Source organism: Lipomyces japonicus, assembly GCF_038497905.1.
Source record: "Lipomyces japonicus strain CBS 7319 unplaced genomic scaffold V1514scaffold_16, whole genome shotgun sequence".
In the NCBI taxonomy this organism is placed as follows: Eukaryota; Fungi; Ascomycota; class Lipomycetes; order Lipomycetales; family Lipomycetaceae; genus Lipomyces; species Lipomyces japonicus.
The window spans coordinates 1-26,013 of record NW_027117828.1 but is presented as its reverse complement, the minus strand read 5'-3'; the positions used below and the strand labels follow the sequence as shown (position 1 = coordinate 26,013).

Below are 26,013 nucleotides of genomic sequence, written 5' to 3'. Positions count from 1 at the left end.
TTTGTACCGATAACTTTAAAATATCAACTTAAATTGTACTTAACGATTGTTCGTAGTTAGTATTTTAAACATAAACATATACAGATCAATGCACCCATTTGAATTTCGGGATAACAATTAAATTATTACATTTTTTTCTTTAAAAAACGTAGCTTATACATGATCTATATATACTAATTGAGAACGATGCTCAAGATCCGCGGTGGAGGACGAGATTTATCGTCTGGGCTTACTCCGGAAGTGTTCGGCTTGGAAGACGTGAGTATACAGAGGCAAATTCTATTTTCGCAGTTTTAAATTTGACGACTAAAATAGCTTACTCGATTTGGAATTAATGGTGGTGTATCAGTATTGGCATTTGATCCTGTTCAAAGTCTTTTGGTGACTGGAACGGATTCGGGTCGGGTGTATGTCTTTGGCCAGCCGGGTGTTCAAGTCGAATTCGATCTATGTCCTGGGAAACCTATAATTCATCTCAGAATTGTCAAAAGTATTTATCTAGTTACTGTCGATGGTAATAATACGGTTACTGTTATCTCTTTAGAGACGAAAGATATTCTGTCCTTGTTCACTCCGAGCTCTCCAATAACTGCAATTGAATCAGACCCTTCACTTGATTGGCTCTTTCTTGGTTTAGACAATGGGCTTACAATTGTATACGACGTTGATCGAGGTGCCAAGACTCCATATCGAATTGGAAATCTTCAAAAACATGCCCTGCCTCGCTCGCCTATTTCACCTGTAGTATTTATCGCGATACACCCAAGGTCATTCTATATTCTTCTTATTGGCTACGAAAATTGTGCTCTTGTATACTCACTCGCTGAAGAAAAGATTTTACATGTGCTACAGTATGAAATACCACCTGGTGCACCTGGTGGTGATTTATTTTCTCAAAGATCTTACGCGTCTAGATTTCCAAGGGTAACAACGGGCGTGTGGCACCCTAATGGGCACCACATATTAACGGCGTATGAGGACGGCTCGTTTGTTTTTTGGGACGCAAAGGAAGGTGTATTAATTCAGGCAAGAACGATTGAAGATACCGAAGTTAATCATGAACGATCGAGTCACGTTGCTCATGGGGGGTCTCAATCTGATTTGTCCACTCGGGAACCAATTTTTAAAGTCGCCTGGTGCTGTTCAAATAATCCTGAAGATACGGCATTGATAATTGCAGGTGGACAAGCAAGTTCTCTGCCATTAAAAGGGATGACTTTTATGGATTTTGGACCTCTACCTGCATACCAAATCACGACTTACCAAGCAATGAGCGAATACTACGCCTCACCTCGACGACAACGAATATATCCTGTTTCTACCGGAGCTGACCCTGTTGATTTTTTAATGATACCAAAATCATCTCCGTTCTATGCAGGAAATAAGGAGCCTACAGCCTTAGTAGCTATTTTATCGTCAGGTGAACTGTATTCAATCGAGTATCCATCTGGTGCGGCCTTACCAGTTGCTGCTATGTTTCCTCCATCGCTTTGCTGGATTCAACCTCGAGTCTCTGCTCTTACTGTTTCCGCAATTAGACGTGAGCAGTGGATTGGAATGATGGCTTCCAAGCGGGCTATCGAACCCATGTTGACAGGCGGTGCCCCTTTAAGGAAAAGACTTCGAAGATTTGATATTCGGAATATTATACTTACCGGTCACTCAGATGGATACGTTAGGTTATGGGATGCTTCTCATGGTGAAATTGAGAATTCGCAAGTTCTTGACCTTTCTATTGCGGATGCACTTGACAGGTCAACTGATGTCCGTGTTAGTGCTCTATCATTTTCTGGTCCAATGGGAGAAATTTCTGTTGCTTGTGAAACTGGCGAATTATTGTTTTTCAGATTTGGATTAAATCGGTCAAGTAGCCCAGAAGAAATTGAACACCGATTGCGGGCTTTGACAGTGAGAGACGAGGCTGGTAATCCGCCAATAATTCAAATTATTGTTGGCAGAACAAAGTCAGAAATGAAGGAAGGGTTCTTACCGGTTTTTAATTTCAATCCAAGACGAGGACCAATTACCGCATTAAAAAATAGCGATATCGGATTTCTTGCCGTTGGGTATCAGTTTGGAAGTTTGGCAGTTGTCGACTTGCGTTCAATGAGCTTGATTTTTCTTGAAGATCTTGCCAATCAAGGTCTTGAACAGTCCTCCCGCAAATTGCCTTCATTACGAAGTAGTAGAACCCAAAGTCAAGGAGGAGTTCAAATTGAGATTCCTTCGAGCATTGAGTTTTCATTAATGGCATTAGAAAACGATCAATTTTCGTCTATTGTGCTTTCTATAGGTACTGATCAAGGTCGTTTATTAAATTTTAGAGTTGTTCCTACGCAGTCAGGTTCGCATGCAGTGAAATTTATATCTGCCGTGCAGCTTAAAGGAAAAGTTAGCGCCATTATTCCATTTGATACTGAATATGGCGTCTCAGCTATTGCATCGCAGCAGATACTTCTTAAGCTTCCGCAAGGCATTATAATCAACGGTGCTATAATTGCGGTCACAGCGGAAGAAGCCAAAATATTTCGACTTCCTAAAAACAAAATTACAAGCAGATCATTTGATGACAAGGTTATTAATTCAGGATTGTCATTTCTTCGTCAAGGAGACACGCTTGTCCTGACAACATTAACTGAGGCTGGGTTTGTAAAAATTTACGCTCTTCCATCACTCAAGGAAATAACTGCATTGTCAGTTCAAAACATTTATCATCTTTTATATGCCCCACGAAGTCAGATTGCAGTTAATGGCGATATTCTTTTAGGAATCGGTAAGAACGAAGTAGCGTTGTTAAATATTTGGGGCAGGGGTCTTTCAATTAATAACACGGTTGGAGAAAATGGCAAGAACAAAACCGATGCTTTATTCGATGTGTTAAAATCGATGCCTCTTCGGCCGGCCATAAGTACCTTGCAATGGATGTCAGGTGTGAAATATATTACGCCAGAAGATTTTGACCTATTAAGTAAGATTCAAAATGATATTATTTTATTGTATTTTTTTAACGTCGTCGTTCAAGTTGGCGGACCGAATCGTCCAAAGTCCAAGCGCATGGTTGAAGAAGAACGATCTAAGAAAGAACAACAGCGGCTTGCCGCATCTCAAAATCTCTCGTCTCCATCAACAACTGCAGCTTCTTCATTTTCATCTTTTTTTAGTGGAAACAAAAATCCGATGGGCAGTAGTAGTCGTAATAGTAATAGTTATAGCAATAGCAATACTCTTCCGCACAACAACAGTCAAAGTCCTTACGGAAACATGTCAAATGTTGCACAAGAGCGAGGTGAACGACTCAGCTTTATGCAAGACCAATTCTCTAAACTAGAAGATGCAGCGAGTGAATATGGCAAAAGCATTTCTGACTTTTTAGACGATCAACGAAAATCAGCTGCTACTGGATATTTTAAATCTAAATTTGGATTGTAGAGATAAAACGGAGTGTACAGATTTAAGAAGTGGATTATATTTGATGCACTATTAATATAATTAGTTTCAGCATTATGAACCAGTACCGAACTCTTAAGAAAAACGAAAAAAGAATGACATGACTACTATTTACTTTAAACAATCTGTTCTATGATGACAAAACAAAACAATAATCCTGATGTCTAAAAGATGCAAAACCTCAAAAATCATGCATGAAACCATTAAAAAACATGAACTAACACGCAAAACATTAAACAATGACTTATTGGGGCTTAATATTCGCACTCCAAGAAATCCCTTTAGGCGGCTCGTTCTGCTCGCGCTCGCTAGCAGATGAAGAAGATTCGGGACTGTTACCATCACTTCCAAAAAATCCCAAAGCAGCCATGCGACGTCTTCTTTCAACCTCGGTCTCGCCGGCAAACGAAATCCGTGGTGTTCTATCTTTCGGGGTTCGCAAGCCTGGAGCGCTCTCATTATCATCATCGTCTGCAGCAACAGACTGCAACGCAGCTAGCCTTCGCCTCTGTTCAGCAGGAGATTCATCATAGTCATCATTATAGCTCATTTTATAATCATCAGAAGTAGATCCCAATGCTGCCAACCTTCGTTTCCGTTCCGCAGGCGTCTCTTCATCGTTTTCCGGCCAATCATGTCTCGTGTCTGGGTTAACAACTTCGGTGCTTGTTCGACGTTGCAAGAAATTCTTGGGCAAATCGCCTTTTTCAATTGCCGATGCAGTGGAACTACTGACTGTATCAATCCGGTGCATTTCCAAATCGGGCTGCTGTGTAGATAGCGTCGAACTACCGGGAGTGGCAGGAATTGCGGCCGAACCGCGTCGCAACCCAACCCAAGAAAGAGCGCGATCGTAAATATTGTTTTGATCAGAATTACTTGGACGACGATGTCGGTTAATTCGGTATCTTCGAATGACTTCACCTTCCTCGTTTTCGACAATTATTTCGTCATCCAGCTGATATGCGATTGCACGTGTGCCATCGTGCTCAGTAGAAGTTTCAATACGTTGCCTTCTGCTCTGGTCACCATAAATTTGTGGCTCTGCATTACCATTACTTTCTTTCCAAGGTTGTGACTCGCCAGTTAATGAATTTATCGTGGTTAAAACTTCTCCTTCGGAATCTTCTATAATTAGGTTTGATCCCTCTTGATAAAAATTATGTTCTGCTGGGTTGATCTGAGATTGTAGTGCTTCTTCGTTGAAGTTATTAACTAGCTCATCAGGCAACGTAGTTCCAGCCTCATAATCTGCTGCATCTCCTAACTGAATTGTGGCATCTTCAGGTCTATTCCTTCTCGGACGTCGTCTAGTCATGCGACCAGCAGCTTGAGGGGGAGGCCTGATCTCAGTCTGGGCTGCATTCTGCTTGCTTTTACCAAACAGGCGACCCAAGCCAGTTGACTCACCTTGAGTTTCAACCTTGCGGAACGATAATGACTGGCCTGTTTCCATGCGAGGCAGCCGTTGCAGCCAGGATGGGCCATTTCCGTTACCTGTCGTGTATGACATTGTAATCGCCATGGTATTTAAGCGTTTCCCAAGAGTAAATACCGCAATGGATGAGCCATGAACAATAATAGACGCAATAATCAAAAAAGTCACCACAGGCCAAATAACAGCAACAACCATGTAATTTGGAGACCCCGGACTTGGCAACTCGGCTAGTGGCGTGGGTTCATCATGCTCGAGCTCTGCTCTCGCCAGAATTGACGTAAAAATGGCACCAACTCCAATCGGGCCAAAATGACCACAAAACAATGCCTCACGCCATGTCCTAATATCGGGAATTACAGGTTTGAGCATCAACATAATCGGAATCCGTCGGAAAAGAATAATCAAAATTGCAAGAATTACAAGTTTCCAGGGCGTGATACCGAGTTGTGGCGAGTTATATAACTGCCATGGAATGATGGAGCCGAAATAAACAAAATAAGCCAAGTTAAGCAACAGATCAATAACGTTGGAAACGTGAGATTCTTCAGTCTTGTGTGTAAACCAACCATCCCAGGCAAACGCTGCCCCGGCAGCAAAAGATACCAATAGATCATCCGTGCCTAGTATAGAACCAACGCCAGTGCAAAATAAGGCAAGAACAAAATAAAATACAAGGAAAGATTCCCGATCGATTAAATTATGTTTTTCTGCAAATTTGATCAAATGTCGTCCTGAATAGCCAATAATACATCCTAATACGCAACCAAACAGGCACTCGTAAAGAACCGTGAGAGTGAACCAATGTACAAATATTTTCGACGGATTTCCAGCATATCGTATCAAGTAGAGTGATAAATCTGAAAATGTCAGCAAGTCACGGCAAGTTATAGCAGTTTAACACACCAAGAGCACGTACATGTAAATGGAAAAGCCATTCCATCGTTGGAACCTGACTCTGCAGAAAGCAAGTTTCGCAAATGACCAGGTACTCGCTTAGAAAATTTACCTTTACCGACCACAGCAGAAGCAAGAACAGGGTCGGTAGCTGTGATGCAGGCAGCGACAACAAGAGCTTCGACCCATGTTAATGATGGTATCAACTTCCATATAAAGCAAGATGAAATTAACCACCCAGCAATCATTACGGGCATCAGCAGCATAAAAACGGATACCCAATGTCGAAGCATGTATTTCTTCGGCAATTCGACAGCGACAGCGAAAATCTGTACAATAAGGACAATTCGTGACAGCTCAAGAGTAATATAGTCAACATTGCCCCATGTCCCTGGATTGAACCAGTTAAGAGCATGAGGCCCAAATATGATACCGACTATCGTTGCGACCGCTATGAAAAAGTATTGGGATTAGCTTTAGAAACGCAAAAGATTTACAAAGCACATACTGGCCTCGCCAATATAAAGCTTTTCCTTGACAAATAAAGAACATAGCGAGAATATTGTTGTAAAGCCTCCAATAATAGCATACGCTATATGTGGCTTGGTGATCTATATCGTTAGCATGCAAGAAAGGGGTGAAAGGAAAGCAATGCGGGGAGAGAATTTGGCTTCTTCACCCCGCAACAAGCGAAATGATCACCCACCCATAGCTGCTCCCAAGCCATTGTGATTGAAACGTAGACAATAAAAAAATAAAGCCGGTTTAGCTGGATGCTTATGCCTGGCTTGAAAAAAGTAATTTTTCTCTTCTATTTATTGCCAATCGGGCTGGTGGCGGTGAATTTGACCCTTTGTCGTCGTAGGGAAAACTTGGGGGCCGCATGCACTAAAACGTTTACGGTTAAGTATGCCTAACTTTTATAATTTGTACTACACTATATTAGGCAAGGTCACTATGCTCCCCGATGTGCCAAGCATACCTTTATCAAAAAAAATAATGTACTAGATAATTAATTATACAAGTTGACGGGCGTAATATACAATATTTATACATCATAAACATTTGTAGCTTTATATATATGTATATATTTTCCCATTTATTTTGTTGTTTATGAGACTATATTCGCTAAAATTTAAAATATTACAAACCGCAAACATTTTTATGATCAAAGGCTGACCTTTCCCTCAAATTTTCCTGGTTCTATCTGAGGTTCTGTGATATTTCGCTCTTTAAGCCATTTATTTACCACTTGTCGTACAACACTGGCTCGCTGGCGCTCTTTCTCATCATTCGTGTCTTTTGCTGCCTCGTCGACGTATGTCATCATTTCTGAATAAATAATTTTTTTTTGCTCATTGTCAGCATTTTTGAATGCGTATGCAGCAATTCTTTGGTTTTTTGGAAAATTCTCTGGAAATTCCGGTGCCCCATAGATGCCTCCTGGTAGAAAATCTGCAAGTTTTACTTTCCTCGATTTTTTCGATTCCGTCACAACGAATTGCGTCCCCAAATAATGGGAAACTTGCATGGCTGCTGAATATTGCGCATAGCTTGCATTCTTAGCATGACCAGACATGATAGGCACATCTAGGTTAAAACGTCTGGGCAGCAAAATTCTTACTGTAGTCTCGTAACGAAATCGAGACTGCTGGGTAGTTAGTTGTTCTGTATTAACTATTAACGGCCATCCAACTGCATCCGTCATCCAATTCAATGGCGACTTAATACCTTTGTATGTTATGCTGAGATGCCTCACTGGGGTAGTTGCCATCGGCTGGTTGTACTGAACCTTGACATCCTTCCAATACTTGACAATAAAATCGAGATGCCCGCCTTCCCTCAACCGACCAATATTATGTAAATCTATATACGCCCTGGCTGTCTTACCATGAGGTCTGCCAGCCAACACACTGGCCCATCCTTTTAGTTTACGTTGTGATTTTGTCGTTACTTGATTAGCCGTCTTAGGAATAATTTCGTTCCCATTAGCCTTGTTTGTCCCTTTTCGGATCAGCTTGTCAACCTTCCTATCTGTATTCCCCGTAATAATTGACTCCATCATGTTTGCCGATTTGAAAAGGCGCCTGTAACTTTTTTCTTTATTGCTGAACTTTGCCTGATGCCTGACACCATATCTCAGTTTCTTTTTAATTTTGTTTTCAAACATCGTATCCATATTTAGTGAATCTTTATTGGCTGATCGGGAGCTTTCAGGATCTTTGACTTTGTGGTCTTCAACTTTGTGCAACTGGTCTATTTTTTCCTTTTGTACTCGTCCTGTGATATTTTTAAAGGTTCTGTCATACACAGCGAATTTCCGCCTCGCAACTTTAGGTGAAAGCTTTATACGAGTAAGCGACTGTTTATTTGAATCTTGCCTTTGATCCTGTGAAGAATGAGACGAGTATTCATCAGTTATATATTCTGAATCTTTTTGCTCTCGATTATCAGTTTCGTTAAAAATTTTTTTCTCAAGTGACTCTTTCTGTTTAAGCCATTCCGGCGCAATATAAGTCAATTTTGAGCCTTGCATTTTATTTATTGAAGAATAGCGTTCATATTTGCTAGACGATATATTCCGCTGGCTAAGGTGAAACCAGCGCCTGCCACCCTGTAGCGAAATGAAAACCTATATAATGCCTCATTGAGCTATGCGGAGTATCAACAACCCATTCACAAAAAGCCATACCTTTCGCCATATATTTACACTCATTATTGGTAACCACAAGACACCACGCCATAGACAAAATCAAAAAACTTATTAATTGCCTTGTAAACAAAAAATACTAAACCCAAACAACAGTAAATGCTTATATAATGTATTTCTAAGCAGTTGTTAACTAACAACAAAGTTTTTATTAATTTAGGATAATCATCTTACAAAAATGCAGCGTGTAGTATATTGAATACCTCTTCTCAAAAAATTTAATATTTATTTGAAAATTGATGATATTGACTGGCCAAGATTATATTTTGATGCTAGGAAAGTGAATTGCAGATCCAATCCGTGCTGTATATATGTATACTGGACAACTTATTCTCAAACTCGTTGCATTATACAAAAATTATAGGTTAACACAGGCGATTATATATTCCGGTATTCGAGTATATCCAATAATTTAAGAGCTTACCAATACTAGTGATAAAAGGCAGTTATAGGGAGGTATAGAGGGCTTCACAAACAAGGCTGGGGCATAACGCCAAACAACCAGAACGACCACGGCAGACTTTTATGATATTTATCTACATCTACCCATTTCAGTAACTTTTTTTCGATTTTTCTTTGTAACCTGCATATTGCACGGCTTATAGTTCATAATTTACCGCCGTGGATAGTTCATACCTCCAACGGCATAATATCATTGCAACGTGTGTAATCTGAAGACAATCAGATTTTAAAATGCTCATCAAATTAAACGGAGATTGCAATATTTTAGCACAAGCCGCTTTTATTCTCTATTTCTTTTTGATCAACTAAAAAAGATATAGGAAAACCGTAGAGTTGGTTCCATTGATATATTTATCAATTGCAAGATAATGTGGGTCATAATCACGGTGTATACAACGATATTCAAGTATATATGTTAGGTGAGCTCGGCGTTCTTATCTATGAAATCTTTCATAATCGCAACTTGTAGCTTTAAAAGAAAATCTTTATGTTGCTACAAAATTTACCCATTATACCAGAGAAGTTGAGATATTTTTTTTTAAGTTTTTAGCAATTACGCAGATAACCCAAGACAAATTCCAAAATACAGGACCAGCGACATCATACATATAAATGAAAATAGTAGTAACTATATAATTGTTGGTGCCAATGAATGGAGTTCAGTGGTCTTATTGTAGTTCAAGCAAAAGAACCATGAACTGTTCAAACGATATCGTGATAATCCCTGTACAGTTGAATGAATGGATTAGTCATATAATTCCACAGCGACTAAAAGAAAATTTACCTGTGCGGTTGACATCGTGCTTCTTAAATGATGAAGTCATACGCAAAAGAGAAATACAAGCTTGGACAAACAAATCAAAAGATATGGAGCCGGTTCTCCGTCGGTCGTAATGCCGAAATAAAAACTCGGAAAATTCTGTAGTTAATCGATAGCCAAATGCTATTTATTATTAGCATTTCAAATCGACGTTAATACGAGCATATTCTTACCGTCCAACGCCAGGCGAAACTCATGAAGAGATATAGAACCACTCTGATCCAGGTCAAATTCATTGAACCTGTCCAACCACTGTCCAAGGTATTCCCACAGGTTTTTAAATTCTTCAAAATTAATTGTACCTGACCCATTTCTATCAAACATTCGAATCATCAGCTGCACAGTGGCAGGGTCAAAATGGGTCCGGTCAAAGTTAACGAGCGCGTGGCGTAGTTCACGCTCAGACAAAGCACCATTACTGTTCGTGTCGACCGTCCTAAAAATCTGATATAATGGATCCACAGGAGATACCTGAGGAACCGGTGGTGCAGCTACCAGACGCCCAGGGCCAGACTGCCTTCTTGGCGGTTGAAGTTGTTGCTGTTGCTGTTGTTGCTGTTGTTGTTGTTGTTGCTGTTGTTGTTGTTGGTACTGCTGAGGCTGTAGCAGAGTCTGTTGTGATGGTATCTGCTGAAACCCCTGCTGATACTGATGATGCGAGCTCATTTGAGGGCTGGAAGCTTGTAAGGATGATGTTCTATGTATCTGAGCACTGGCCAGTCGATGTTGTTTCTGAGGTTGCTGGTGTTGAGATTGCAGTCTTGGTTGATTTTGTTGTGCATACTCTGCCGGCGTTGGCATAGCCTATTTAACACGTTAACCAACTTATTCCGAACCCCGACATTGAATTCTGAATGCTGAAAAAAAAATGCTATAATAATAATTCTCACCGGAAGACTATCGTTTCGACTTGACATTTGAAAACGTCCGTAATATTATAAAGAAGCAATTCGACTGAAGTACATTCTCCCATGGCGTCACCCAATAATTAATTTAAAATATAAACTTTCACTGGTTCATCAACGTTAACTAGTTACAGTTATTGTTATAGTTAACTAAGATATTAGTTCTATATTAACATGCTACAATTCATGCATACAATACAGTATTGTAATTCTCACACAATTTACACAATTTCACTTGCATAATACCTCTTGACAAAAAATCGACAAAAAAATATATAATACATAGTATATCGGGTGAACTGCTACAATGCTCAGAGCCGACTAACAATGGCTAATTATGGTTTATAAACTAATTAATAGATGTCAAGGTATGTATATTTGCCATGCACCAATAAGTAGACTGTTGTTTATTAAAATAATTAAGTTTAGCCTATATTGTGGTGGTCGACGTTGAAGAAATGGAATGCCTGCATAGAAACTTGCTCTCTTTGATATTTATAAAGAATAATACTTAATGTAGTTACCACTTCTAGCTAATGATTATGCGCACTCATTAATTCAGCAGTACTTGTCTTGACCCTGTGGCTCTAGTTCCGTTTAGACTGGGGTCTTCTCTACAGGTCCCCTGGTTAGATAATTCAGAGTAGGGAGTCGAGATCGGCCACGAGTTCTATACCTACTAAAATAAAAGAATATTGTTATTTCGAATTATCATTTTTCTTAGATGCGCCGATATACATTCGTCCGGTTGACATCACACAATGAAAAACAAGCGACAGTTGATGTTGCCATGGAAACATTGCAAAATTGGCTGGAACCAAAAAAATAAACACGCCAAATGTTTACAAAAACCGCGCGACCGCGCACTTCTTTCCGTCTTTCTTTTCCGCTCATTGTTCATATACTTATTCACTTCAAGAGTCTCAAGCTAAAAAAAAATGTTTAAACAAGCAGATTCTCAAAGTGATGCGCTGCTCAAGGCTGTCAGGGAGTATTACAAAATATTCCCTGACTGGTTAAGACCAGTTTTGTTGTTGACCCTTGCACAGTTCGAACTCTGGGGGTTTGTAATGTTCGGACATGCAGGTTTAGAAGGATGGCTTTATTTTATTTTTAAATTTTACACTTCTGGTTTAACCACGTTTTTTCAACGTCGGCGTTTTTTGGCCGTTTTGTTCGGTGTTTTGCTGGTGCTGCTCGTACAGAACGTTACCGGCGCGGTCGCGACGGCCACGTACATGCAGGCAGGGCGTGCAGTTGCTCAGTTGCTCAAAATACTTTGGAACTGGCTAAATGCGCGATGTACTGTTTGAATGAGGTTGGCAAAATAGCCATTTCACTGTTCATCGCGTATGTTGTCAAAGCCCCGGTTGCGCAAATGACCACGACGGGATGGCAAGTAGTGACGGCGACAACGACCGGTCCGATAAGGCCTGTGCCTGCGTTTTATGCATTTTCGATGACAAGGTCGACGAAGATAACCGGCAATGATGAACCGCGGGTTACAGAGACGGGATTGCAGGTGTATGGGTACTGTCCTGACATTACCACGGCTAACGGTCGTGTACTATGACATGCCAAGATGCCCAGCAACTTGCGACGTGCGCACAACGGATCTTATTGTTTTGACAGAAACCGGTCGTTCGAAAGAAACTGGACTTTCGGTGATTGTGATTTCGATGCGCATGATTCCGGGCCCGCATTGGGCGCCGCAAATGACGTTTACCGTTTCTCCCGTTGCTTGAAGAATCATCACGTCGGCTCTGCCACTGCCATCGCCACTGCCGAGGCCGATGCTGATGCCGATGAAATTGCCGGTGCATGTTGTTGTGTACAAAGGTTTCAGAAATACGCCATCAGCAACGGTGCAATGTTTACACGTGGCGTTGTTAAACATGGTTTTGGACATGGACTGGCAATTTGTGCTTTCCTTGGCCAGACGCATGCATCCACTAGGCCGCCAGCGCGGTGGTTGAAAAGAAAAGCTGAAATATACCTGATTATCATTTTGGCCTGTTTAATTAAGGCAAAAAGTTTGAGGATCGACAACAATGACAATGACAATGACAGAAATGACAACAGAGATGTGACAATGAAAGAACCGATCCAGTGACCCCCCGCACTGAAGACGTTTATGAAGTACCGTCATAGTCAACCATCAAAAACGCAAGTTGCACAGCTAATTAATTGTCAAACAAATTTTCAGACATTAGCAAACAGCAAGTCAACAGTTAAGCTGGTTTATGTTTTTTTTCTTTTCTTCAACTTCAGACATCATTAATTCCATATATTAATACCACGCAACCCAAAATTTTAAAATTTCAAAAAAATCAGAAAAAAAACTTTACAAAAAAATATTTACTTTTTTAATATCTCATGTTTCACGTTTCACGTTTAATATTTAATTATCAAAAACCGTACGAAAAAAATAAAGTACAAAACCAGAAACCTCACAAAAAAAAATCTTTTTATTTTTCAATTGAAAAATGCCTAATTTTTTAAAAAAAAAATATAAAATAAAAAACCAAAGAAAAAAAAGAACTTGATTTCTGTGCACTTGTTTAATATTTTTTTAATTGTTGAGAACAAATTGTATATTTTATTTTTATGAACATACAAGGCAAGTACTGGATGTTTTTCACGTTTGTTTTTTGACTTGCAGTCGAACTGGATATATTTTAATGCAAATAAATTAAATTTCATTATTGAAGCTGTTGAACGCACTTATGCCGAAGACAGGCAGAATTTTGAGGGTCGGGACAGCTCATGTCCGACTGAATAAAGTAAAATAAAATACAGGCAATAGTAAGTTATATATATCTGTACGAATATAATTGACGCAAATATATATTACAGATTGACGTAAGTGTATATTGTACAAAAATATCAATTTATCAGTAAATTTTGAATTAAAAATTGAAATTTCTCTCACTGGTGATAACAAATTTATAGATGCTCAAAATTAGCAGAAAGTAAGGTAACTTTTTTCCAAAAACGTGTCAATTTTGGAAAAAAAATTGGTTCCTTAAAAGAAATGACGTGTTGCAAAATTTTTAAAGATATTTCATCATTCTTAAAGAATTATCTCATTCCATAGCTCGAATTGTAAAAAAAAAAAGGAAGTTGTTAAACTGTGACTCACCCTATACACATTTGATGGCCTAAAAATAATAATGACAAGACACTCTGATTTTAGATTATATACATCGACGCGTGAAATAAACATGCTAAGCATGGTAGTCAGTCATAAACAATAAAGTTTTGAAAAGGCACTTAAAGAACTATAAAAAATCGCTGATTTTATGCTTGAAGACCCTAACTTTCTTCTTCATTCTGTAAAAAATGAAGTACTGTAATCAGATAACTTCTCTGTTTATGTCATCAAGGGAACATGTTTAAGCACACTTGTTGTACTTTGAAAATCTGGCGACTGTTGTAAAGGCTGAACAAAAATCAATTGTCTGGCTGCTCGTATTGCGAGCTGTGTTTATCAATATTTCAACCGTATCTGGGGTCATCGACTATAGACACGTGCCTTTAATTCAACAAAAATTCTTTAAATAAATTCCAGCAAGCAAAGCAGAACAGATATTGTGACACATAGAATATTGGTATTTTAGAGATTTAAAATATCAAAAGAGTAGGGAACAGGAAAAATAAAACTCGATCCTAAGTCATAATGATTTCTAAAGCCAAATATGCTGCAAAAAAAAAAAAAAAATTGAACAGAAACTCCAAAAAATTTCAACTATACGATATAATAAACAGCTTGACCCGACTTAACATCGAGAATGTGCGGAATCTTTAGTCACAGACACTGACTCAACCTAAAATCTAAATAAATGTAACATCCCTTTAGTATCAAATTATTAATTCAGTTAAACTACCTCATTATGTTTTTTTTATTAATTGCTCTTCATCTCATGGTCATCCACCGCATTTATAATAGCAATGTTCGTAGGCGGCCTGCACGTAAACAATAGTTTTCTAACTTTCAATTTTAATGGTTCCCGCTTCGCTGGTGACAGAGAAGTCCGGTTAAAGATATTTACAATGCTGCAAATGTGGAATTCAAATTTATACCGGCGATGAAATGTCATTTATTTGAGTATTTAATACCTCAACAGAAAAAAAATTTCTGTTTTTGCCATCAAATCACACCTAATGACGGTCGATAGTTATTCGCAATAATACAACGATCAGTGCTCACAATTCGCCACCACTTGGCGGAAACTTCTATACCAGGCGATTTTTTGAGTCTTTTCAAACAAATGTCTATACAATCGCGACGCCAATATTCGATGACAGACTGATCTGTAACCTCCTTGTCAGATTCAATAGCAAAAAAAAAAACAATACGGTAAATACATGAGCAAAGCTAGGCACTTCAGGTTCTTCTTTGTCATGAAGAATCTCGGTGCGAATTACATTGTTATAGTCTTTATGGGACGTCGGTTGCATCGGTAAGATCTGTATCATCAATAAAATCCGTAAAATTGGTAGTTTCGGTAACTGTAACATTAAAAAAATGGCTATTATTAAAAGTCAGATAATTAATTCTTGATATTCCAAAAAGCGGAATTTTTTCACGTCCTGTGCAGCGACATCTTAAAATGAAAGGATGTTATAAAGCGGCTAGTCATTATGATTTAAAACACAAAAAATCGTCAACGAAATCGAATAACGTGACACATCGTATTTTGATAAGGCAACTTGTTAGTCAGGCTGTGATGAAAAGCTTATAAAGCGGGAATCCATCTTTTTTCGGTACTGAGAACTGCTGCTGTAAAAATGAGGTGTTGGATTGGGTGGAAATCCCGCTTGCTAGTATATAACATATTGTGCGTATGGGTGAGTGGGAACATTGTTAATGATAATCTGTATAAAAACATATAATCTGTATAAAAACATAAATTGTAATGAAAAGAAGGACAACAAGAAACAAGTAATAACAATGTTAAAAGACAAGATAGAAAAATATTTTTACTTAACAGACTTCTCCGTGACTTCGTTCTCAATATTATCAGTATTTTCGTCATTGTTCTCATTGATAGTTTTCTCAAATTGCGCGACCGCGTTTTCCTGTTCAAGCCTACGTCTCAGATTTCTCCGTTTGCGATAACGCGGGCCAAACACTAACTCGGCAAGTAACACGGGAAATCCAAGAACACACACACCGGCGAGTAAGGTGTAAGTCCATCCGATCCCAATGTGCCTGCGCACGATCTCAATAACGGAAGTGGAAGCAGCACCAAGAAAGCAGCGCACGATATTAATCATTGAGTTCACACCGGCGGACTGAGATGGATACAAGTCTGTAACAAGAACTTGGACTATAGCAAAAACGGCCATGATGCCGGTACCAACAAAAAACAGCATCACAAGCGGGACTGCTAAAGATACTGATTCGCGAAATGTCCAACCAAACGCAACCAGGGATACCGTGTACGGTAACAAAAATAAAGGCATGCGCTGAAGCCGAACCCACTCAAGCGGGAAATCTTCGTTTTCATCTGGCCCGTAACCAAGCTTTGACACGGTAGCCCGAAAATCTCTATCGAGAAGCTTACCGGCTGAAATAGAGCCAAAGGCGCTGCCTGCTCCGAGTGGGATGTAGCAAAGGCCGACTTTAAGAGTGTCAAGGTTATAAATCTGGGCAAAACTCGCCGAAGCACCAACCGTAACGCCGGCAAACACAGCGTAGAAAATCCCGATAGTAAACAATATCAAAAAAATATCTGGTTCTAGAATTAATTTGAGCAACTTAAGCGGGTTAATGATGGGTCGGCGTGGCGCAAGCGTAGACCTTTCTTCCGGCAGATTTGCAGCAGCATTAAAGCTAGGAAAAAAAAATTCAAGAATTGGTTTGTAGTACCAGGATGGCGGCCGGACGGTGCCGTTACCCACGATACTGCGACCCGTTTCAGGAATGTAGAGCAATAAGCCAACATAATCAACGACGCTGATTGTAAACAAAAACAAAAACACCGTACGCCAACCGTATGCCGAAATTGACAGCACACCGCAAAGAATCGGCGCGATGGCAGGTGCAACCATGGTAATGGACGTGATGAGACCGATATAAGTTCCCCTACGAGAGGGTTCAACACAGTCAGCCACTGTTGCAGCAGATAGTGACATGCACGCAGATGATCCGATGGCCTGTAACATGCGCAGCACCATCAGTCCGCCATAGGTGTTATTAAAAGCCATGATTAAGTTGGCGAGTACAAATATGAAAAAACTTAAAATGAAAACTGGTCTGCGACCGATGCTATCTGCAAATGAAGACCTACATTCTAGGCTTAGCCAAGATATTTAAAAAAATTAAAAGTCAAGCTACAATAAAACTTACCACACCATGGGAGTGATGCCTTGAAAAATCATGTACACTGTGACGGTAAGATTGACGAGCTCGAGCGAAACATGCATGTCGCGAGACACGTCGCTGATTGTTGGGTAGTAGACACTGATAGAGAAAGCTGACATGAATCCAGACAAGCCAACAACGGCAACGATGCCTTGCAGCCGGGACCCGTTGTATATCGAATACGGCGGGTCAGGCCTGAGAGGCGGCGCATCTTTGTGGTATTCGAGGTCGTAGTTGTCAAGGTCGTCATTGTCGATGGCATCGACCGCATCGACGGAGACTATCGAGTCTGGCATTTGCAATTAATATTCTATTCCGTATCAACATTTTCCGGGTGAATATGTATAATAAATAATTACTACGCGCAGTTCTTTTTTTTTTTTTTTTTCATTACACATTGGACGTTCGGTATGGCCAAACTTTTAAAGAGAATTGCGTGGTCGAGCACAGACTACAAAAATTCGCGCGAGAATCGGAGAAGCCGATAATGCAGGGTGTACAAAACACGTATGTAATACTAAGCTGTATATATCTAACAGCTTGGAAAAATTAAGATTATTATATATATATTTATTATATATTTATATATATATATACAAGTACGTAAAAGTACTCAAGGGTTAAAGAGAGAAAAATCAAACTGATCCGTCGCCGAGTCGAAAATACTTTGCCATTCTGCCCAGTCGACGGCGAATGGACCAAAATTGGTATTGTCGTCATTTTCGTCGTAGTCACCATCATTATTGTTGTTGCTGGTGCTATTGCTACCAATCCCACTGCTGCTACGATCGGGGTCGCTATCATCTGAGCATGATGATGGGGTTTCCGCAATTTCGGGTTTGAGAAATTCATAAACTATTGGTGGCAGGCCGTATTGAAGTTTTTTCCATGCCTTCGCAAATAACTGGCGCAGACCTAACCAGACTATGCGGTCAGAGATAGCGAACGGAGACGACAATAGGCTAGATATTAGTAGCATCATTTGATTCCAACATGACCGAGCATGGTCGTCACCAATTGTTGCCGCAGCGACCGAAGAAGTCAGGAACGACACGGCGAAGAGGAAACCGTCGAGCGGTACGTGAATGTGGGTGTGCCATCCAAACCTGTCCATATCCCGGTTTTGCAGTAATATGTTTGAATACTTGATTACTGCTATGGCGCAGTCAAAGCATTTTTGCATACTGGCCGTATTGGACTTAGTATTTGGCGCGAAAGGATGCATAGCAACAAAGCGCATTTTAGCAAAAATGATCTTGGCCACGTAGAATGTAAAATACTGTAGAGGCACGGACATGTCGACAAGTATTAATATTTGATCATTCACGTCGGCTTCAAATTCATCAACTTTTGCCAGTGATACATGGTGCCAAACGTCGTCGATGCCTGCCATGTTCACGTCGGTAACGGAAGCAGTGCGGAGCAGATTTTGAATTCGCATGAGAAACGCTACCACTTTAGCCCGCAATAGACAGAAGCAGACGTCGGTAATGCGTGAAATTTGTGTTGGTATCAAGGTCATGCCGGGGAATAACTCAACGTCGGTCACGTTCATGGGCAACTGATCCACGTTGCCAGTTATAAGCGGAAACGTGGACGTACCGCATGATTTCGCCGCAGATGTGTCAAGAAGCAGTAATTGCAACCATAGCCGGTTTCGCATCTCAGAGTCAAAAATAGATGTTGAAATAGTCGTTGATTCTGGTCGGCGGTTGACGCCAAGCCTGTGGGCTATCCGCACGGCCGTTCCAGTTAAGAGCCAAAACGTGGACGAGTCGCACACGGCTCTGATGGCGAATAAGTAGTGGGTCAACGCGCGGAGTACGTCCAAATCGGACGATCGTGTAAAACCGCAAGCGGACAGCGACGAAGCAGTGGCAGTCCGGAATCGAGCCAGCAAATCCTGTTTTGGCTCGGCTAGGACCGAGCGGCATTGAAGGTCTGTGATAGACCCCACAGCGACTGCATACATGCTAAAAAGTATTGCATGAATCTTGTTCGACAACGGAAGGGCCTTTAGCTTGTCCGGTGTGGCAGCATAGGTGAGCAGCTGTTTCTGAAACGAAGGCACATGATGGATCTTGATCATCGGGTCGACGTTATCGACGTAGTATTGCCACAAGGTAAGCATATGTATCGGAGACGGATGTTCCGATGGTAAACTTAAGGTTGAAGATTTGGTCGTTGGTGTCATAACCGGATTTGCCAGACAAAGCAGCAAGTTCGCATCTCGAACTGCATTCGATGTATCGCTGACGACCGGACCTGTGTCGGCGAGAATCTCATCCGCTGGTAGGTCTTTAGAAAGCGCAGCCCAAATATAGCTATCAATGAAACGCGAGCGATGAGACCCAGTCTCATCGTGCGCGTCTAATGTTATAAACCTGCTGGTAGGCAGGTAGTGTTCATTTTGGATATTGTCCTTGTCGGGCCGAAGCTGATTATGACCGCCGCGGCGACGGCGGCGTGGCGGTGGCGGCTTCACGTACTCGCAGGTGAGGGCGCCAACTGACTTGATACATGTCGAGCAGGACGGGATAATCTTGTCGCATTTTACCTTGCGACGTCTGCATTCGGTGCACGAAAACCTGGACGACATTACTCACGGCATTTATTGATACTAATATTTATTGGTTTCAATGAATCAAAAACAAACTTTGTAGTTCGGGCGCGAACGTTCGGGCCCGGAGTGCGGCTGACTCTCGCTAAAAAATTATGACGCTCGTTGCCTAGATAGACAGACTTGAAGTCATTTTTCTCCGTTCTCCTTTGAGCACATCTAATCGTATTCAGTTAGACTGTAACAATTGAAGACTTTACATGTTGGCATTATATGCTGGAATCTGATTGGGATACTATCGATTATAGTGCGGGTTTCATTTTTAAGCCGCTATTCGAAATCCCTGATGAAATCAAAGAATATTCAGCCGTGTTCAATGAGAACAGCAGACGCAAGGTCGGAAATTTAATTAGATGATCGCTGTTTATCCAATTTGCCGTTGAAGTTTTCATATTTGTTTAACCAAAGATTGACTCCAGTACTTTTATTTGCCCGCTAAAGCTAGTAACTCGTTGAGTGGACGTCGAAGAAGATGACTATTACGATTTTTCCGGAGGTACTCTGGTCTATAATTCAGATGAGATGTCAATAATCGAATTTCTAGATTTCATGGACCGGTTTATTGCAACTCTTGAAAGAAAGGGACTGGAATTTGTCGACCAACTGATATTCCTCTTATACTTTAATTTTTTAATTTTTTTTTCTACACCAAAGAGTATGCAATAATTGTCGTCTCTCTACATGCTAAGCTCTCATATCCCTCCAACATGTATCAGCTGTTCAAAGAGAAAATTTGTCTTAAGAAAAGGTCAAGAATAGATCCTTCGAAGCGAAAGGAAGATTAGTTGCTGCGACAGATGCAAATTTGGTTACGACCTCTTCAACCCCGGCGGTCACAAAGATAAACAGCACTGCTTTTTCTGCAAAGAGAGAGGTAATATACAGCTTAGGTTTTCGATGCAGTACTCCCCGACAGTAAGAAATGTAAGGGAAGAGGGATGCAAGAAAGGACTTGGAAGACAAGGTGCAAAAGTAAACATGACACAAGCTCTAGTCCCCTACGCTGAAACAAGAGTTGACGGTTATTAGTTGGTTTGCGGAGCACGTCTCCTAACTTTTGTTTCAGCGTAGGGGACTAGAGCCTGCATTATGTAACGCCACCATGATTGGATTGTGTATAGTGATGCCACATATCGGAATGAAAATATGCATGTTTTCAAATATTGCTGATACCAAGTGGTTTATCGTATTTCACAAGCCAATGGTGTGTTTACATCAAGCTGTTTGATCGGTGATGTTATTTTGAAATTAAAACCTTCGGATGAGTAGTCAATGTTAGAAGCAACCGATTATCTGAATTTAAGACGAGGTACGGGCAGTTTGAATATTCGGTAATGCCGTTTGGGTTGGTGAATGCGCCCGCCACCTTTCAGGCACTAATGAATGAAGTCTTGCACGAATTTTTGGATGTTTGTGCCATAGTCTATTTGGATGACATTTTGGTTTATTCGGAGACGAAAGAGGAACATACCGGCCAAGTGCGCGCGATTTTGCAGCGCTTAATGGACAGCAGCTTATTTTTCAAAGGCGAAAAGAGTGAGTTTCATGTGACCCGCACTGGTTTTTTGGGTTTTACATTATCGGAAATTGGAGTTGCCATGAACGACGACAAGGTAGAAGCAATTAAGAACTGGCAACCACCAATCACAAAGAAGGGAGTTCAACGCTTTCTTGGCTTTGCGAATTTCTATCGTCAATTTATTCCAAATTATTCAGAGACTTCACAAGTGCTAACAAAGGTGACGAAGAAGGACAAGAATTTCAGATGGGATGAAGAAATTTGGCGCCCGTTTGAAACCTTAAAAGAAAAATTTTGCACTGCACCAATTCTACGTCATTTCGACGCAAGTCTGGAGACGATAATTCAAACAGATGCTTCAAACGTCGCGATTGGAGCCATCATCAGTCAAAGGGACCCGATAGATGAGTTCTACCATCCGGTCGCATTTTACAGTCGATCACTCATACCTGCGGAGAGAAACTACCATGTGCATGACCAGGAGTTACTGGCCAGCATTGAAGCCATGCGCCAATGGCGTCACTACATTTTGAGTACACATTCATTAGTACAAGTGTTTACTGATCACAAGAATCTCGAGTATTTTGTCAAGAAACAACGGTCGAGTGGTCGACAGCTCAGATGGTCAGAGGAATTAGGGGAGTATCCGTTTAAGATGATCTATCGCAAGAGCAAGAGCAATGTGCGTGCGGATGCTTTATCGCGCATGCAGGATTCAGTTGAGTTGACACAACAAACAGAGACTGTGTTAGTGTCCCAGGAGTATGAGGTTCTAAATGTCATGCAAACTACTCTAAAGCGACTGGATGTTTCCGGCGATGCAGAATTAAGACAACAGATTCATGCTGCTGTTGAGTCTAATCCGGCTGCAATGGAATTGCGCCATTATTTAGAGGGGTCAACTGCGGCACTGCCGGCTGAATTTAAAGGATCAATTTGGCAATTTTTATTAAATAATGGTCTTATTCATTTCCAGGATCATATGTTCATTCCTGATGACCTTCAACTGCAAACAGATCTACTTGCTACTCATCATGATGACCAACTAGCAGGTCATCCAGGTCAGTCACGCACACTTGAATTACTACGACAACATTATTATTGGCCTGGTATGAAGAAGTTTGTTAGTCGATATGTACGGAGTTGTGCTGATGTCAGCGAACAAAGATTCCACGTCAGGTCCCAGTGGGCTTGTTGCAGCCATTAGACGTACCGCAGCGTCCATGGGCATCATTATCGATGGATTTCATTACAGACTTGCCACTGTCCGGGGGATACGATGCTATATTAGTGGTGGTGGATCGACTAACAAAGATGGCGCACTTTATTCCGACAAAGAAGACTGTCAATGCTGAACAACTCGCTGATATATTTGTTGCTCGCATATTTTCATTGCATGGTGTACCTACAGACATAGTATCAGACCGTGGATCGGTATTTCTATCTCGCTTTTGGAAGGCGTTTACTGCGAGTCTAAGTATCAAGGGTAAACATTCGACCGCTTTTCACTCACAAACAGATGGACAAACAGAACGAGTGAATCAATCACTTGAGCAATTTATTCGAATTTATACCTCTCGTCAACAGGATGATTGGACTGACCTCTTACCTATTGCGGAGTTCACATATAATAATACATTAAATTCGACAATTAATCAGACACCCTTCTTTGCGAATTATGGTCACCATCCGATTATGCATTGTTATGTGCCAGCAGATACGGGTTTGTTAACCATGGGTGCCGACCGACTGCAGCATTTAAGCAAGGTGATTACGGATGTTCAATCTTCTATGCGCATAGCACAACAAGATTACAAGCGGTATTTTGATCGACGACATAGAGACCATACATTTAAGATAGGAGACCAAGTATTACTCAATCGCCGGAACTTGAAAACTAAACGTCCGACAGCCAAGTTTGATGACAGATTCATCGGACCTTTCATGATTATAAAACAGGTGGGAAATGCTGCATTTGAATTAGACTTACCTGCAACAATGCGAATTCACCCTGTTTTTCATGTGAATCTGTTACAGCCCTATGTGCCCTCGGATCTACCTCGCCGTTCCCTTCCGCCACCTCGGCCAGTTTTGATCGACAATGAGGAGGAGTATATTGTTGATGAGATTAAGAATGTGCGTCGCCGGCAAGGCCAAGTTGAGTATTTAGTGTCATGGTTAGGTTACGCGGATGAGACATGGGAACCGTTATCTCATCTTCAGAATGCACCCCTTCGCGTGGCTGAATTTTATCGTCGCTTTCCAAATCGCCTCAGATGTAAGAACAACCGATTATTAGGGCCTTTAACTAATAATCTTGAGAATATATTAATAACAATCAATATCAACATAACAACCACTATACCTTGAGAATATTCAATTAAGATCCTTAGTCCTTTCTCGTAGCCGTGATGATGGGTAGTGTTTCATACCTCTGGCTATTCCCCTCTCTTTATAGAATATTCTCAAGTCCTATTTCCGTTCCTGATAGTCACAAGCGCTATCTCCTATCACCGCCCGCCGACGACGACTTGCCGACAATCGGACATCCCGACAGAATAACCGAAGTTGAGATTATGACACTCCATCTCCTGCTCCCACAACTCTCCAAATCCTACTCCATTATTGTGTAGATGCTGTATCCACATTTCTTGACTTTCTTCATGAGAGGTAGCTTCTCCTTTTTTAATTCGCCGACTTGGAGCCTAGGTGTGTATTAAAAATTAACTTTGCTGTTGCCTTAAGACCTTGATTGGTCCAAAGCAGGTGTTTGATAGTCGGTGGTTCTGTAAAATTGGTCTCAGCAAATACATTGTTTCGTGCTTCTGCAAGCAGAGGGCACTCCAGTAAATGTACTGAGGATCACAAACAAGGTAAAATGGACATTAAAACCATTTTTGACTATATTAGAACCGTGCCGAATATGGTTTTTGAATCAGGAAAGCCAACCAAAGCCAAATATGGTACGGTCTTCAATGTCAGCAATAAAACGAAACCTGAAGAGGAAAGAAAATTTAAAAGATTCACTAAGCGCAAACCGGATCCATGCAAAAAATGTGGCCCAATAACACACTTTACCAACCAGCATGATAAAAAGATCTTAGGTGAACTAGAATCGGGACTACTGGCTAGTGACACGGCGTTTATCACATCCACCACGGAAAAGGGGATAACGATCATTGATTCCGGTGCTAGTGCACATGTCTGGTCAGAAAAATCTGAGGTAGAAAATTTTCGAAAGGTGAAAAACATCTCGTTGTTTGGTCTAGGTGGTACGACAAATGTGATTTGCGTAGGCGTTGTGCCAATCTCAGTTACAAACAATAAAAGAGATAGGAGTTTTAGAATCACTCTGAGAAATGTCAGAATAGTACCAACTATTGGTATGAATTTAATTTCTCCGAAATGTCTAAAAAAGAATAACAACTATGATATCTGGACGAAAACAGAAGAAGATTTTGCAGTTTTAGCTAAGGATAGTAGACCGTTATGTCTTATTATTATTATTCCTTATTTTAAGTACACATGAAACTATTCAATTATGGTGTACTGTGTGGTTGGTACAGTTGGTACATCAATCTTAAAACCAGCTGTGCCCATTTGGGTAATGAATGAGATGAGGAAACCTTCCATGAAGGCGAAAACCCATATCCACAGTAGACAAAACAAAATATTACAGTCCTCACAATAAAACCACAAGTTGAATGTTGATTTGGCTGACCTTTCTCTTAATACTTTTCATCTCCTCTTCTTCTTCCTCTTCTTTAATCATGTCTCTCAGAGCAATAATGGCACGCTCTTCAAGAAAGCTAGTAGATGCTGATTCTCCGTGGTCTTTAAGCCGAAGCCATACATGTTCTTTTTGCTCGAATTTGTTCCTAATAGTTTGGTCAAATATTTCCCAATTGGTAGATAAATAATTATACTTCCCTTCCTTATTATGGTTAATACTGGTGTCTGAATGTTGCTGCCGCTCACCTATTAGTTCTATGCAGATCATTTCATGGTCTGATCCAGAGCTTTCATCTTCAATAATGGTCTAGTTGCTAATTGACTTTGCTAAATTTGATGTGGCAAAAGCAAGATCTAGGACTGATGATATGCTATTTGGCCGGTGAAATGTGTATTGATCTGGGACATTTAGCAGTTTAAATGGATATGCCTTTCCTCATCTCTCTGTGAATTCCACCAGTGACAGTGAGCATTAAAGTCTCAGACCATAATGCATTTTTCGCCTGGGTTAATCTGGCGTAGTGTGCGTTCTGTTGTGTATAAATTCTGGTTTCTGTGACGCTCATTATATATTAAATAGCAAAAATACTGGAATAAGTGGTGTTGTGATTTGAAGAATTTGGAGATAGGGATCGTTGCATAGGTCTTCCCTGGCAATAGCTTCTATATTTCTGTTAGTGGCAATATAAGTCATTGTTCTGATCATGGTTTTGTCAGAAGTAAAAGATGTTACTTCTCTATATGATGGATGGGAAATAGTATTTCCAGTGTTGCCGATGTACGGCTCTTGTATTATCACAATATCATATCCACCTGATACTGCTGTTTCCCAAGACTGACACCATGACATGCTGTGAGCTCTTCAACAGCAATCATGCGAACTCCGTGTTGACCCGCGCATCTTGTCCGCTTCACGTGCCGGGGGCAACACTATTATTGTCTTGTGTTTTACCAGCGCTACTGACTATTTCCGCTGCAGTTTGGGCGGTATTATTATTGACTATCAACGCCACCGGATGGCCCAGTTCAACCCGGTGAGACCTAAGACCCGATCATCCAAACCATCGAAGGGCTCCGCCCATGCTACTGACTCCTC

General features: G+C 40.7%; 8 protein-coding genes across 8 annotated transcripts; 3 read left to right on the top strand and 5 right to left on the bottom strand.

The window, feature by feature from the left end:
• Positions 1–75: 75 nt before the first annotated feature.
• Positions 76–3,592, top strand: V1514DRAFT_329788 (lethal giant larvae like, C-terminal-domain-containing protein). The gene is made up of 2 exons (XM_066927396.1): positions 76–258; positions 316–3,592. Exons 1-2 carry the CDS (start codon positions 187–189, stop codon positions 3,427–3,429), a joined length of 3,186 nt encoding a protein of 1,061 aa, XP_066783686.1. The 5' UTR covers positions 76–186; the 3' UTR covers positions 3,430–3,592.
• Positions 3,447–6,625, bottom strand: V1514DRAFT_329786 (Sodium/hydrogen exchanger family-domain-containing protein). Its single transcript, XM_066927395.1, has 4 exons — positions 6,486–6,625; positions 6,288–6,390; positions 5,802–6,230; positions 3,447–5,742 (listed from the first exon to the last, which is right to left on the bottom strand). Exons 1-4 carry the CDS (start codon positions 6,504–6,506, stop codon positions 3,692–3,694), a joined length of 2,604 nt encoding a protein of 867 aa, XP_066783685.1. The 5' UTR covers positions 6,507–6,625; the 3' UTR covers positions 3,447–3,691.
• Positions 6,626–6,825: 200 nt separating this feature from the next.
• Positions 6,826–8,518, bottom strand: V1514DRAFT_329785 (uncharacterized protein). The gene is made up of 2 exons (XM_066927394.1): positions 8,472–8,518; positions 6,826–8,411 (listed from the first exon to the last, which is right to left on the bottom strand). The coding sequence occupies exons 1-2, from the start codon at positions 8,493–8,495 to the stop codon at positions 6,948–6,950; spliced, it is 1,488 nt and encodes a 495-aa protein (XP_066783684.1). The 5' UTR covers positions 8,496–8,518; the 3' UTR covers positions 6,826–6,947.
• A 1,101-nt stretch (positions 8,519–9,619) lies between these two features.
• V1514DRAFT_342376 (uncharacterized protein) lies at positions 9,620–10,688 on the bottom strand (the record flags this gene model as incomplete). Its single annotated transcript, XM_066929101.1, has 4 exons — positions 9,620–9,675; positions 9,736–9,894; positions 9,945–10,575; positions 10,662–10,688. The coding sequence occupies 4 exons, from the start codon at positions 10,686–10,688 to the stop codon at positions 9,620–9,622; spliced, it is 873 nt and encodes a 290-aa protein (XP_066783683.1).
• Positions 10,689–11,641: 953 nt separating this feature from the next.
• Positions 11,642–12,683, top strand: V1514DRAFT_329777 (uncharacterized protein; the record flags this gene model as incomplete). The annotated part of the gene is made up of 4 exons (XM_066927393.1): positions 11,642–11,910; positions 11,934–12,235; positions 12,267–12,396; positions 12,424–12,683. Coding segments are annotated over 4 exons (930 nt in total), but the record flags the coding sequence as incomplete, so codon positions are not given.
• Positions 12,684–15,659: 2,976 nt separating this feature from the next.
• Positions 15,660–17,342, bottom strand: V1514DRAFT_279790 (major facilitator superfamily domain-containing protein; the record flags this gene model as incomplete). The annotated part of the gene is made up of 2 exons (XM_066925020.1): positions 15,660–16,968; positions 17,032–17,342. 2 exons carry the CDS (start codon positions 17,340–17,342, stop codon positions 15,660–15,662), a joined length of 1,620 nt encoding a protein of 539 aa, XP_066783681.1.
• A 253-nt stretch (positions 17,343–17,595) lies between these two features.
• V1514DRAFT_329764 (uncharacterized protein) lies at positions 17,596–19,674 on the bottom strand. The gene has a single exon (XM_066927392.1). It carries the CDS (start codon positions 19,643–19,645, stop codon positions 17,660–17,662), a length of 1,986 nt encoding a protein of 661 aa, XP_066783680.1. The 5' UTR covers positions 19,646–19,674; the 3' UTR covers positions 17,596–17,659.
• A 4,274-nt stretch (positions 19,675–23,948) lies between these two features.
• V1514DRAFT_329760 (uncharacterized protein) lies at positions 23,949–24,787 on the top strand. Its single transcript, XM_066927391.1, has one exon. The coding sequence runs from the start codon at positions 24,064–24,066 to the stop codon at positions 24,712–24,714; it is 651 nt and encodes a 216-aa protein (XP_066783679.1). The 5' UTR covers positions 23,949–24,063; the 3' UTR covers positions 24,715–24,787.
• The last annotated feature ends 1,226 nt before the right edge of the window (positions 24,788–26,013 follow it).

Excerpts from the sequence above, each read along its gene's own strand:
- V1514DRAFT_329788 (XM_066927396.1), top strand. The coding sequence starts at position 187 with ATGCTCAAGATCCGCGGTGGAGGACGAGATTTATCGTCTGGGCTTACT. Across the intron at positions 259-315 it reads AAGTGTTCGGCTTGGAAGAC|CTTACTCGATTTGGAATTAA; the intron begins GTGAGTATACAG and ends CGACTAAAATAG.
- V1514DRAFT_329786 (XM_066927395.1), bottom strand. The coding sequence starts at position 6,506 with ATGGCTTGGGAGCAGCTATGG. Across the intron at positions 6,391-6,485 it reads TGGCTTGGGAGCAGCTATGG|ATCACCAAGCCACATATAGC; the intron begins GTGGGTGATCAT and ends CTAACGATATAG. Across the intron at positions 6,231-6,287 it reads GCTTTATATTGGCGAGGCCA|CGGTCGCAACGATAGTCGGT; the intron begins GTATGTGCTTTG and ends ACTTTTTCATAG.
- V1514DRAFT_329785 (XM_066927394.1), bottom strand. The coding sequence starts at position 8,495 with ATGAGTGTAAATATATGGCGAAAG. Across the intron at positions 8,412-8,471 it reads GTGTAAATATATGGCGAAAG|GTTTTCATTTCGCTACAGGG; the intron begins GTATGGCTTTTT and ends GGCATTATATAG.
- V1514DRAFT_329764 (XM_066927392.1), bottom strand. The coding sequence starts at position 19,645 with ATGTCGTCCAGGTTTTCGTGCACCGAATGCAGACGTCGCAAGGTAAAA.
- V1514DRAFT_329760 (XM_066927391.1), top strand. The coding sequence starts at position 24,064 with ATGGACATTAAAACCATTTTTGACTATATTAGAACCGTGCCGAATATG.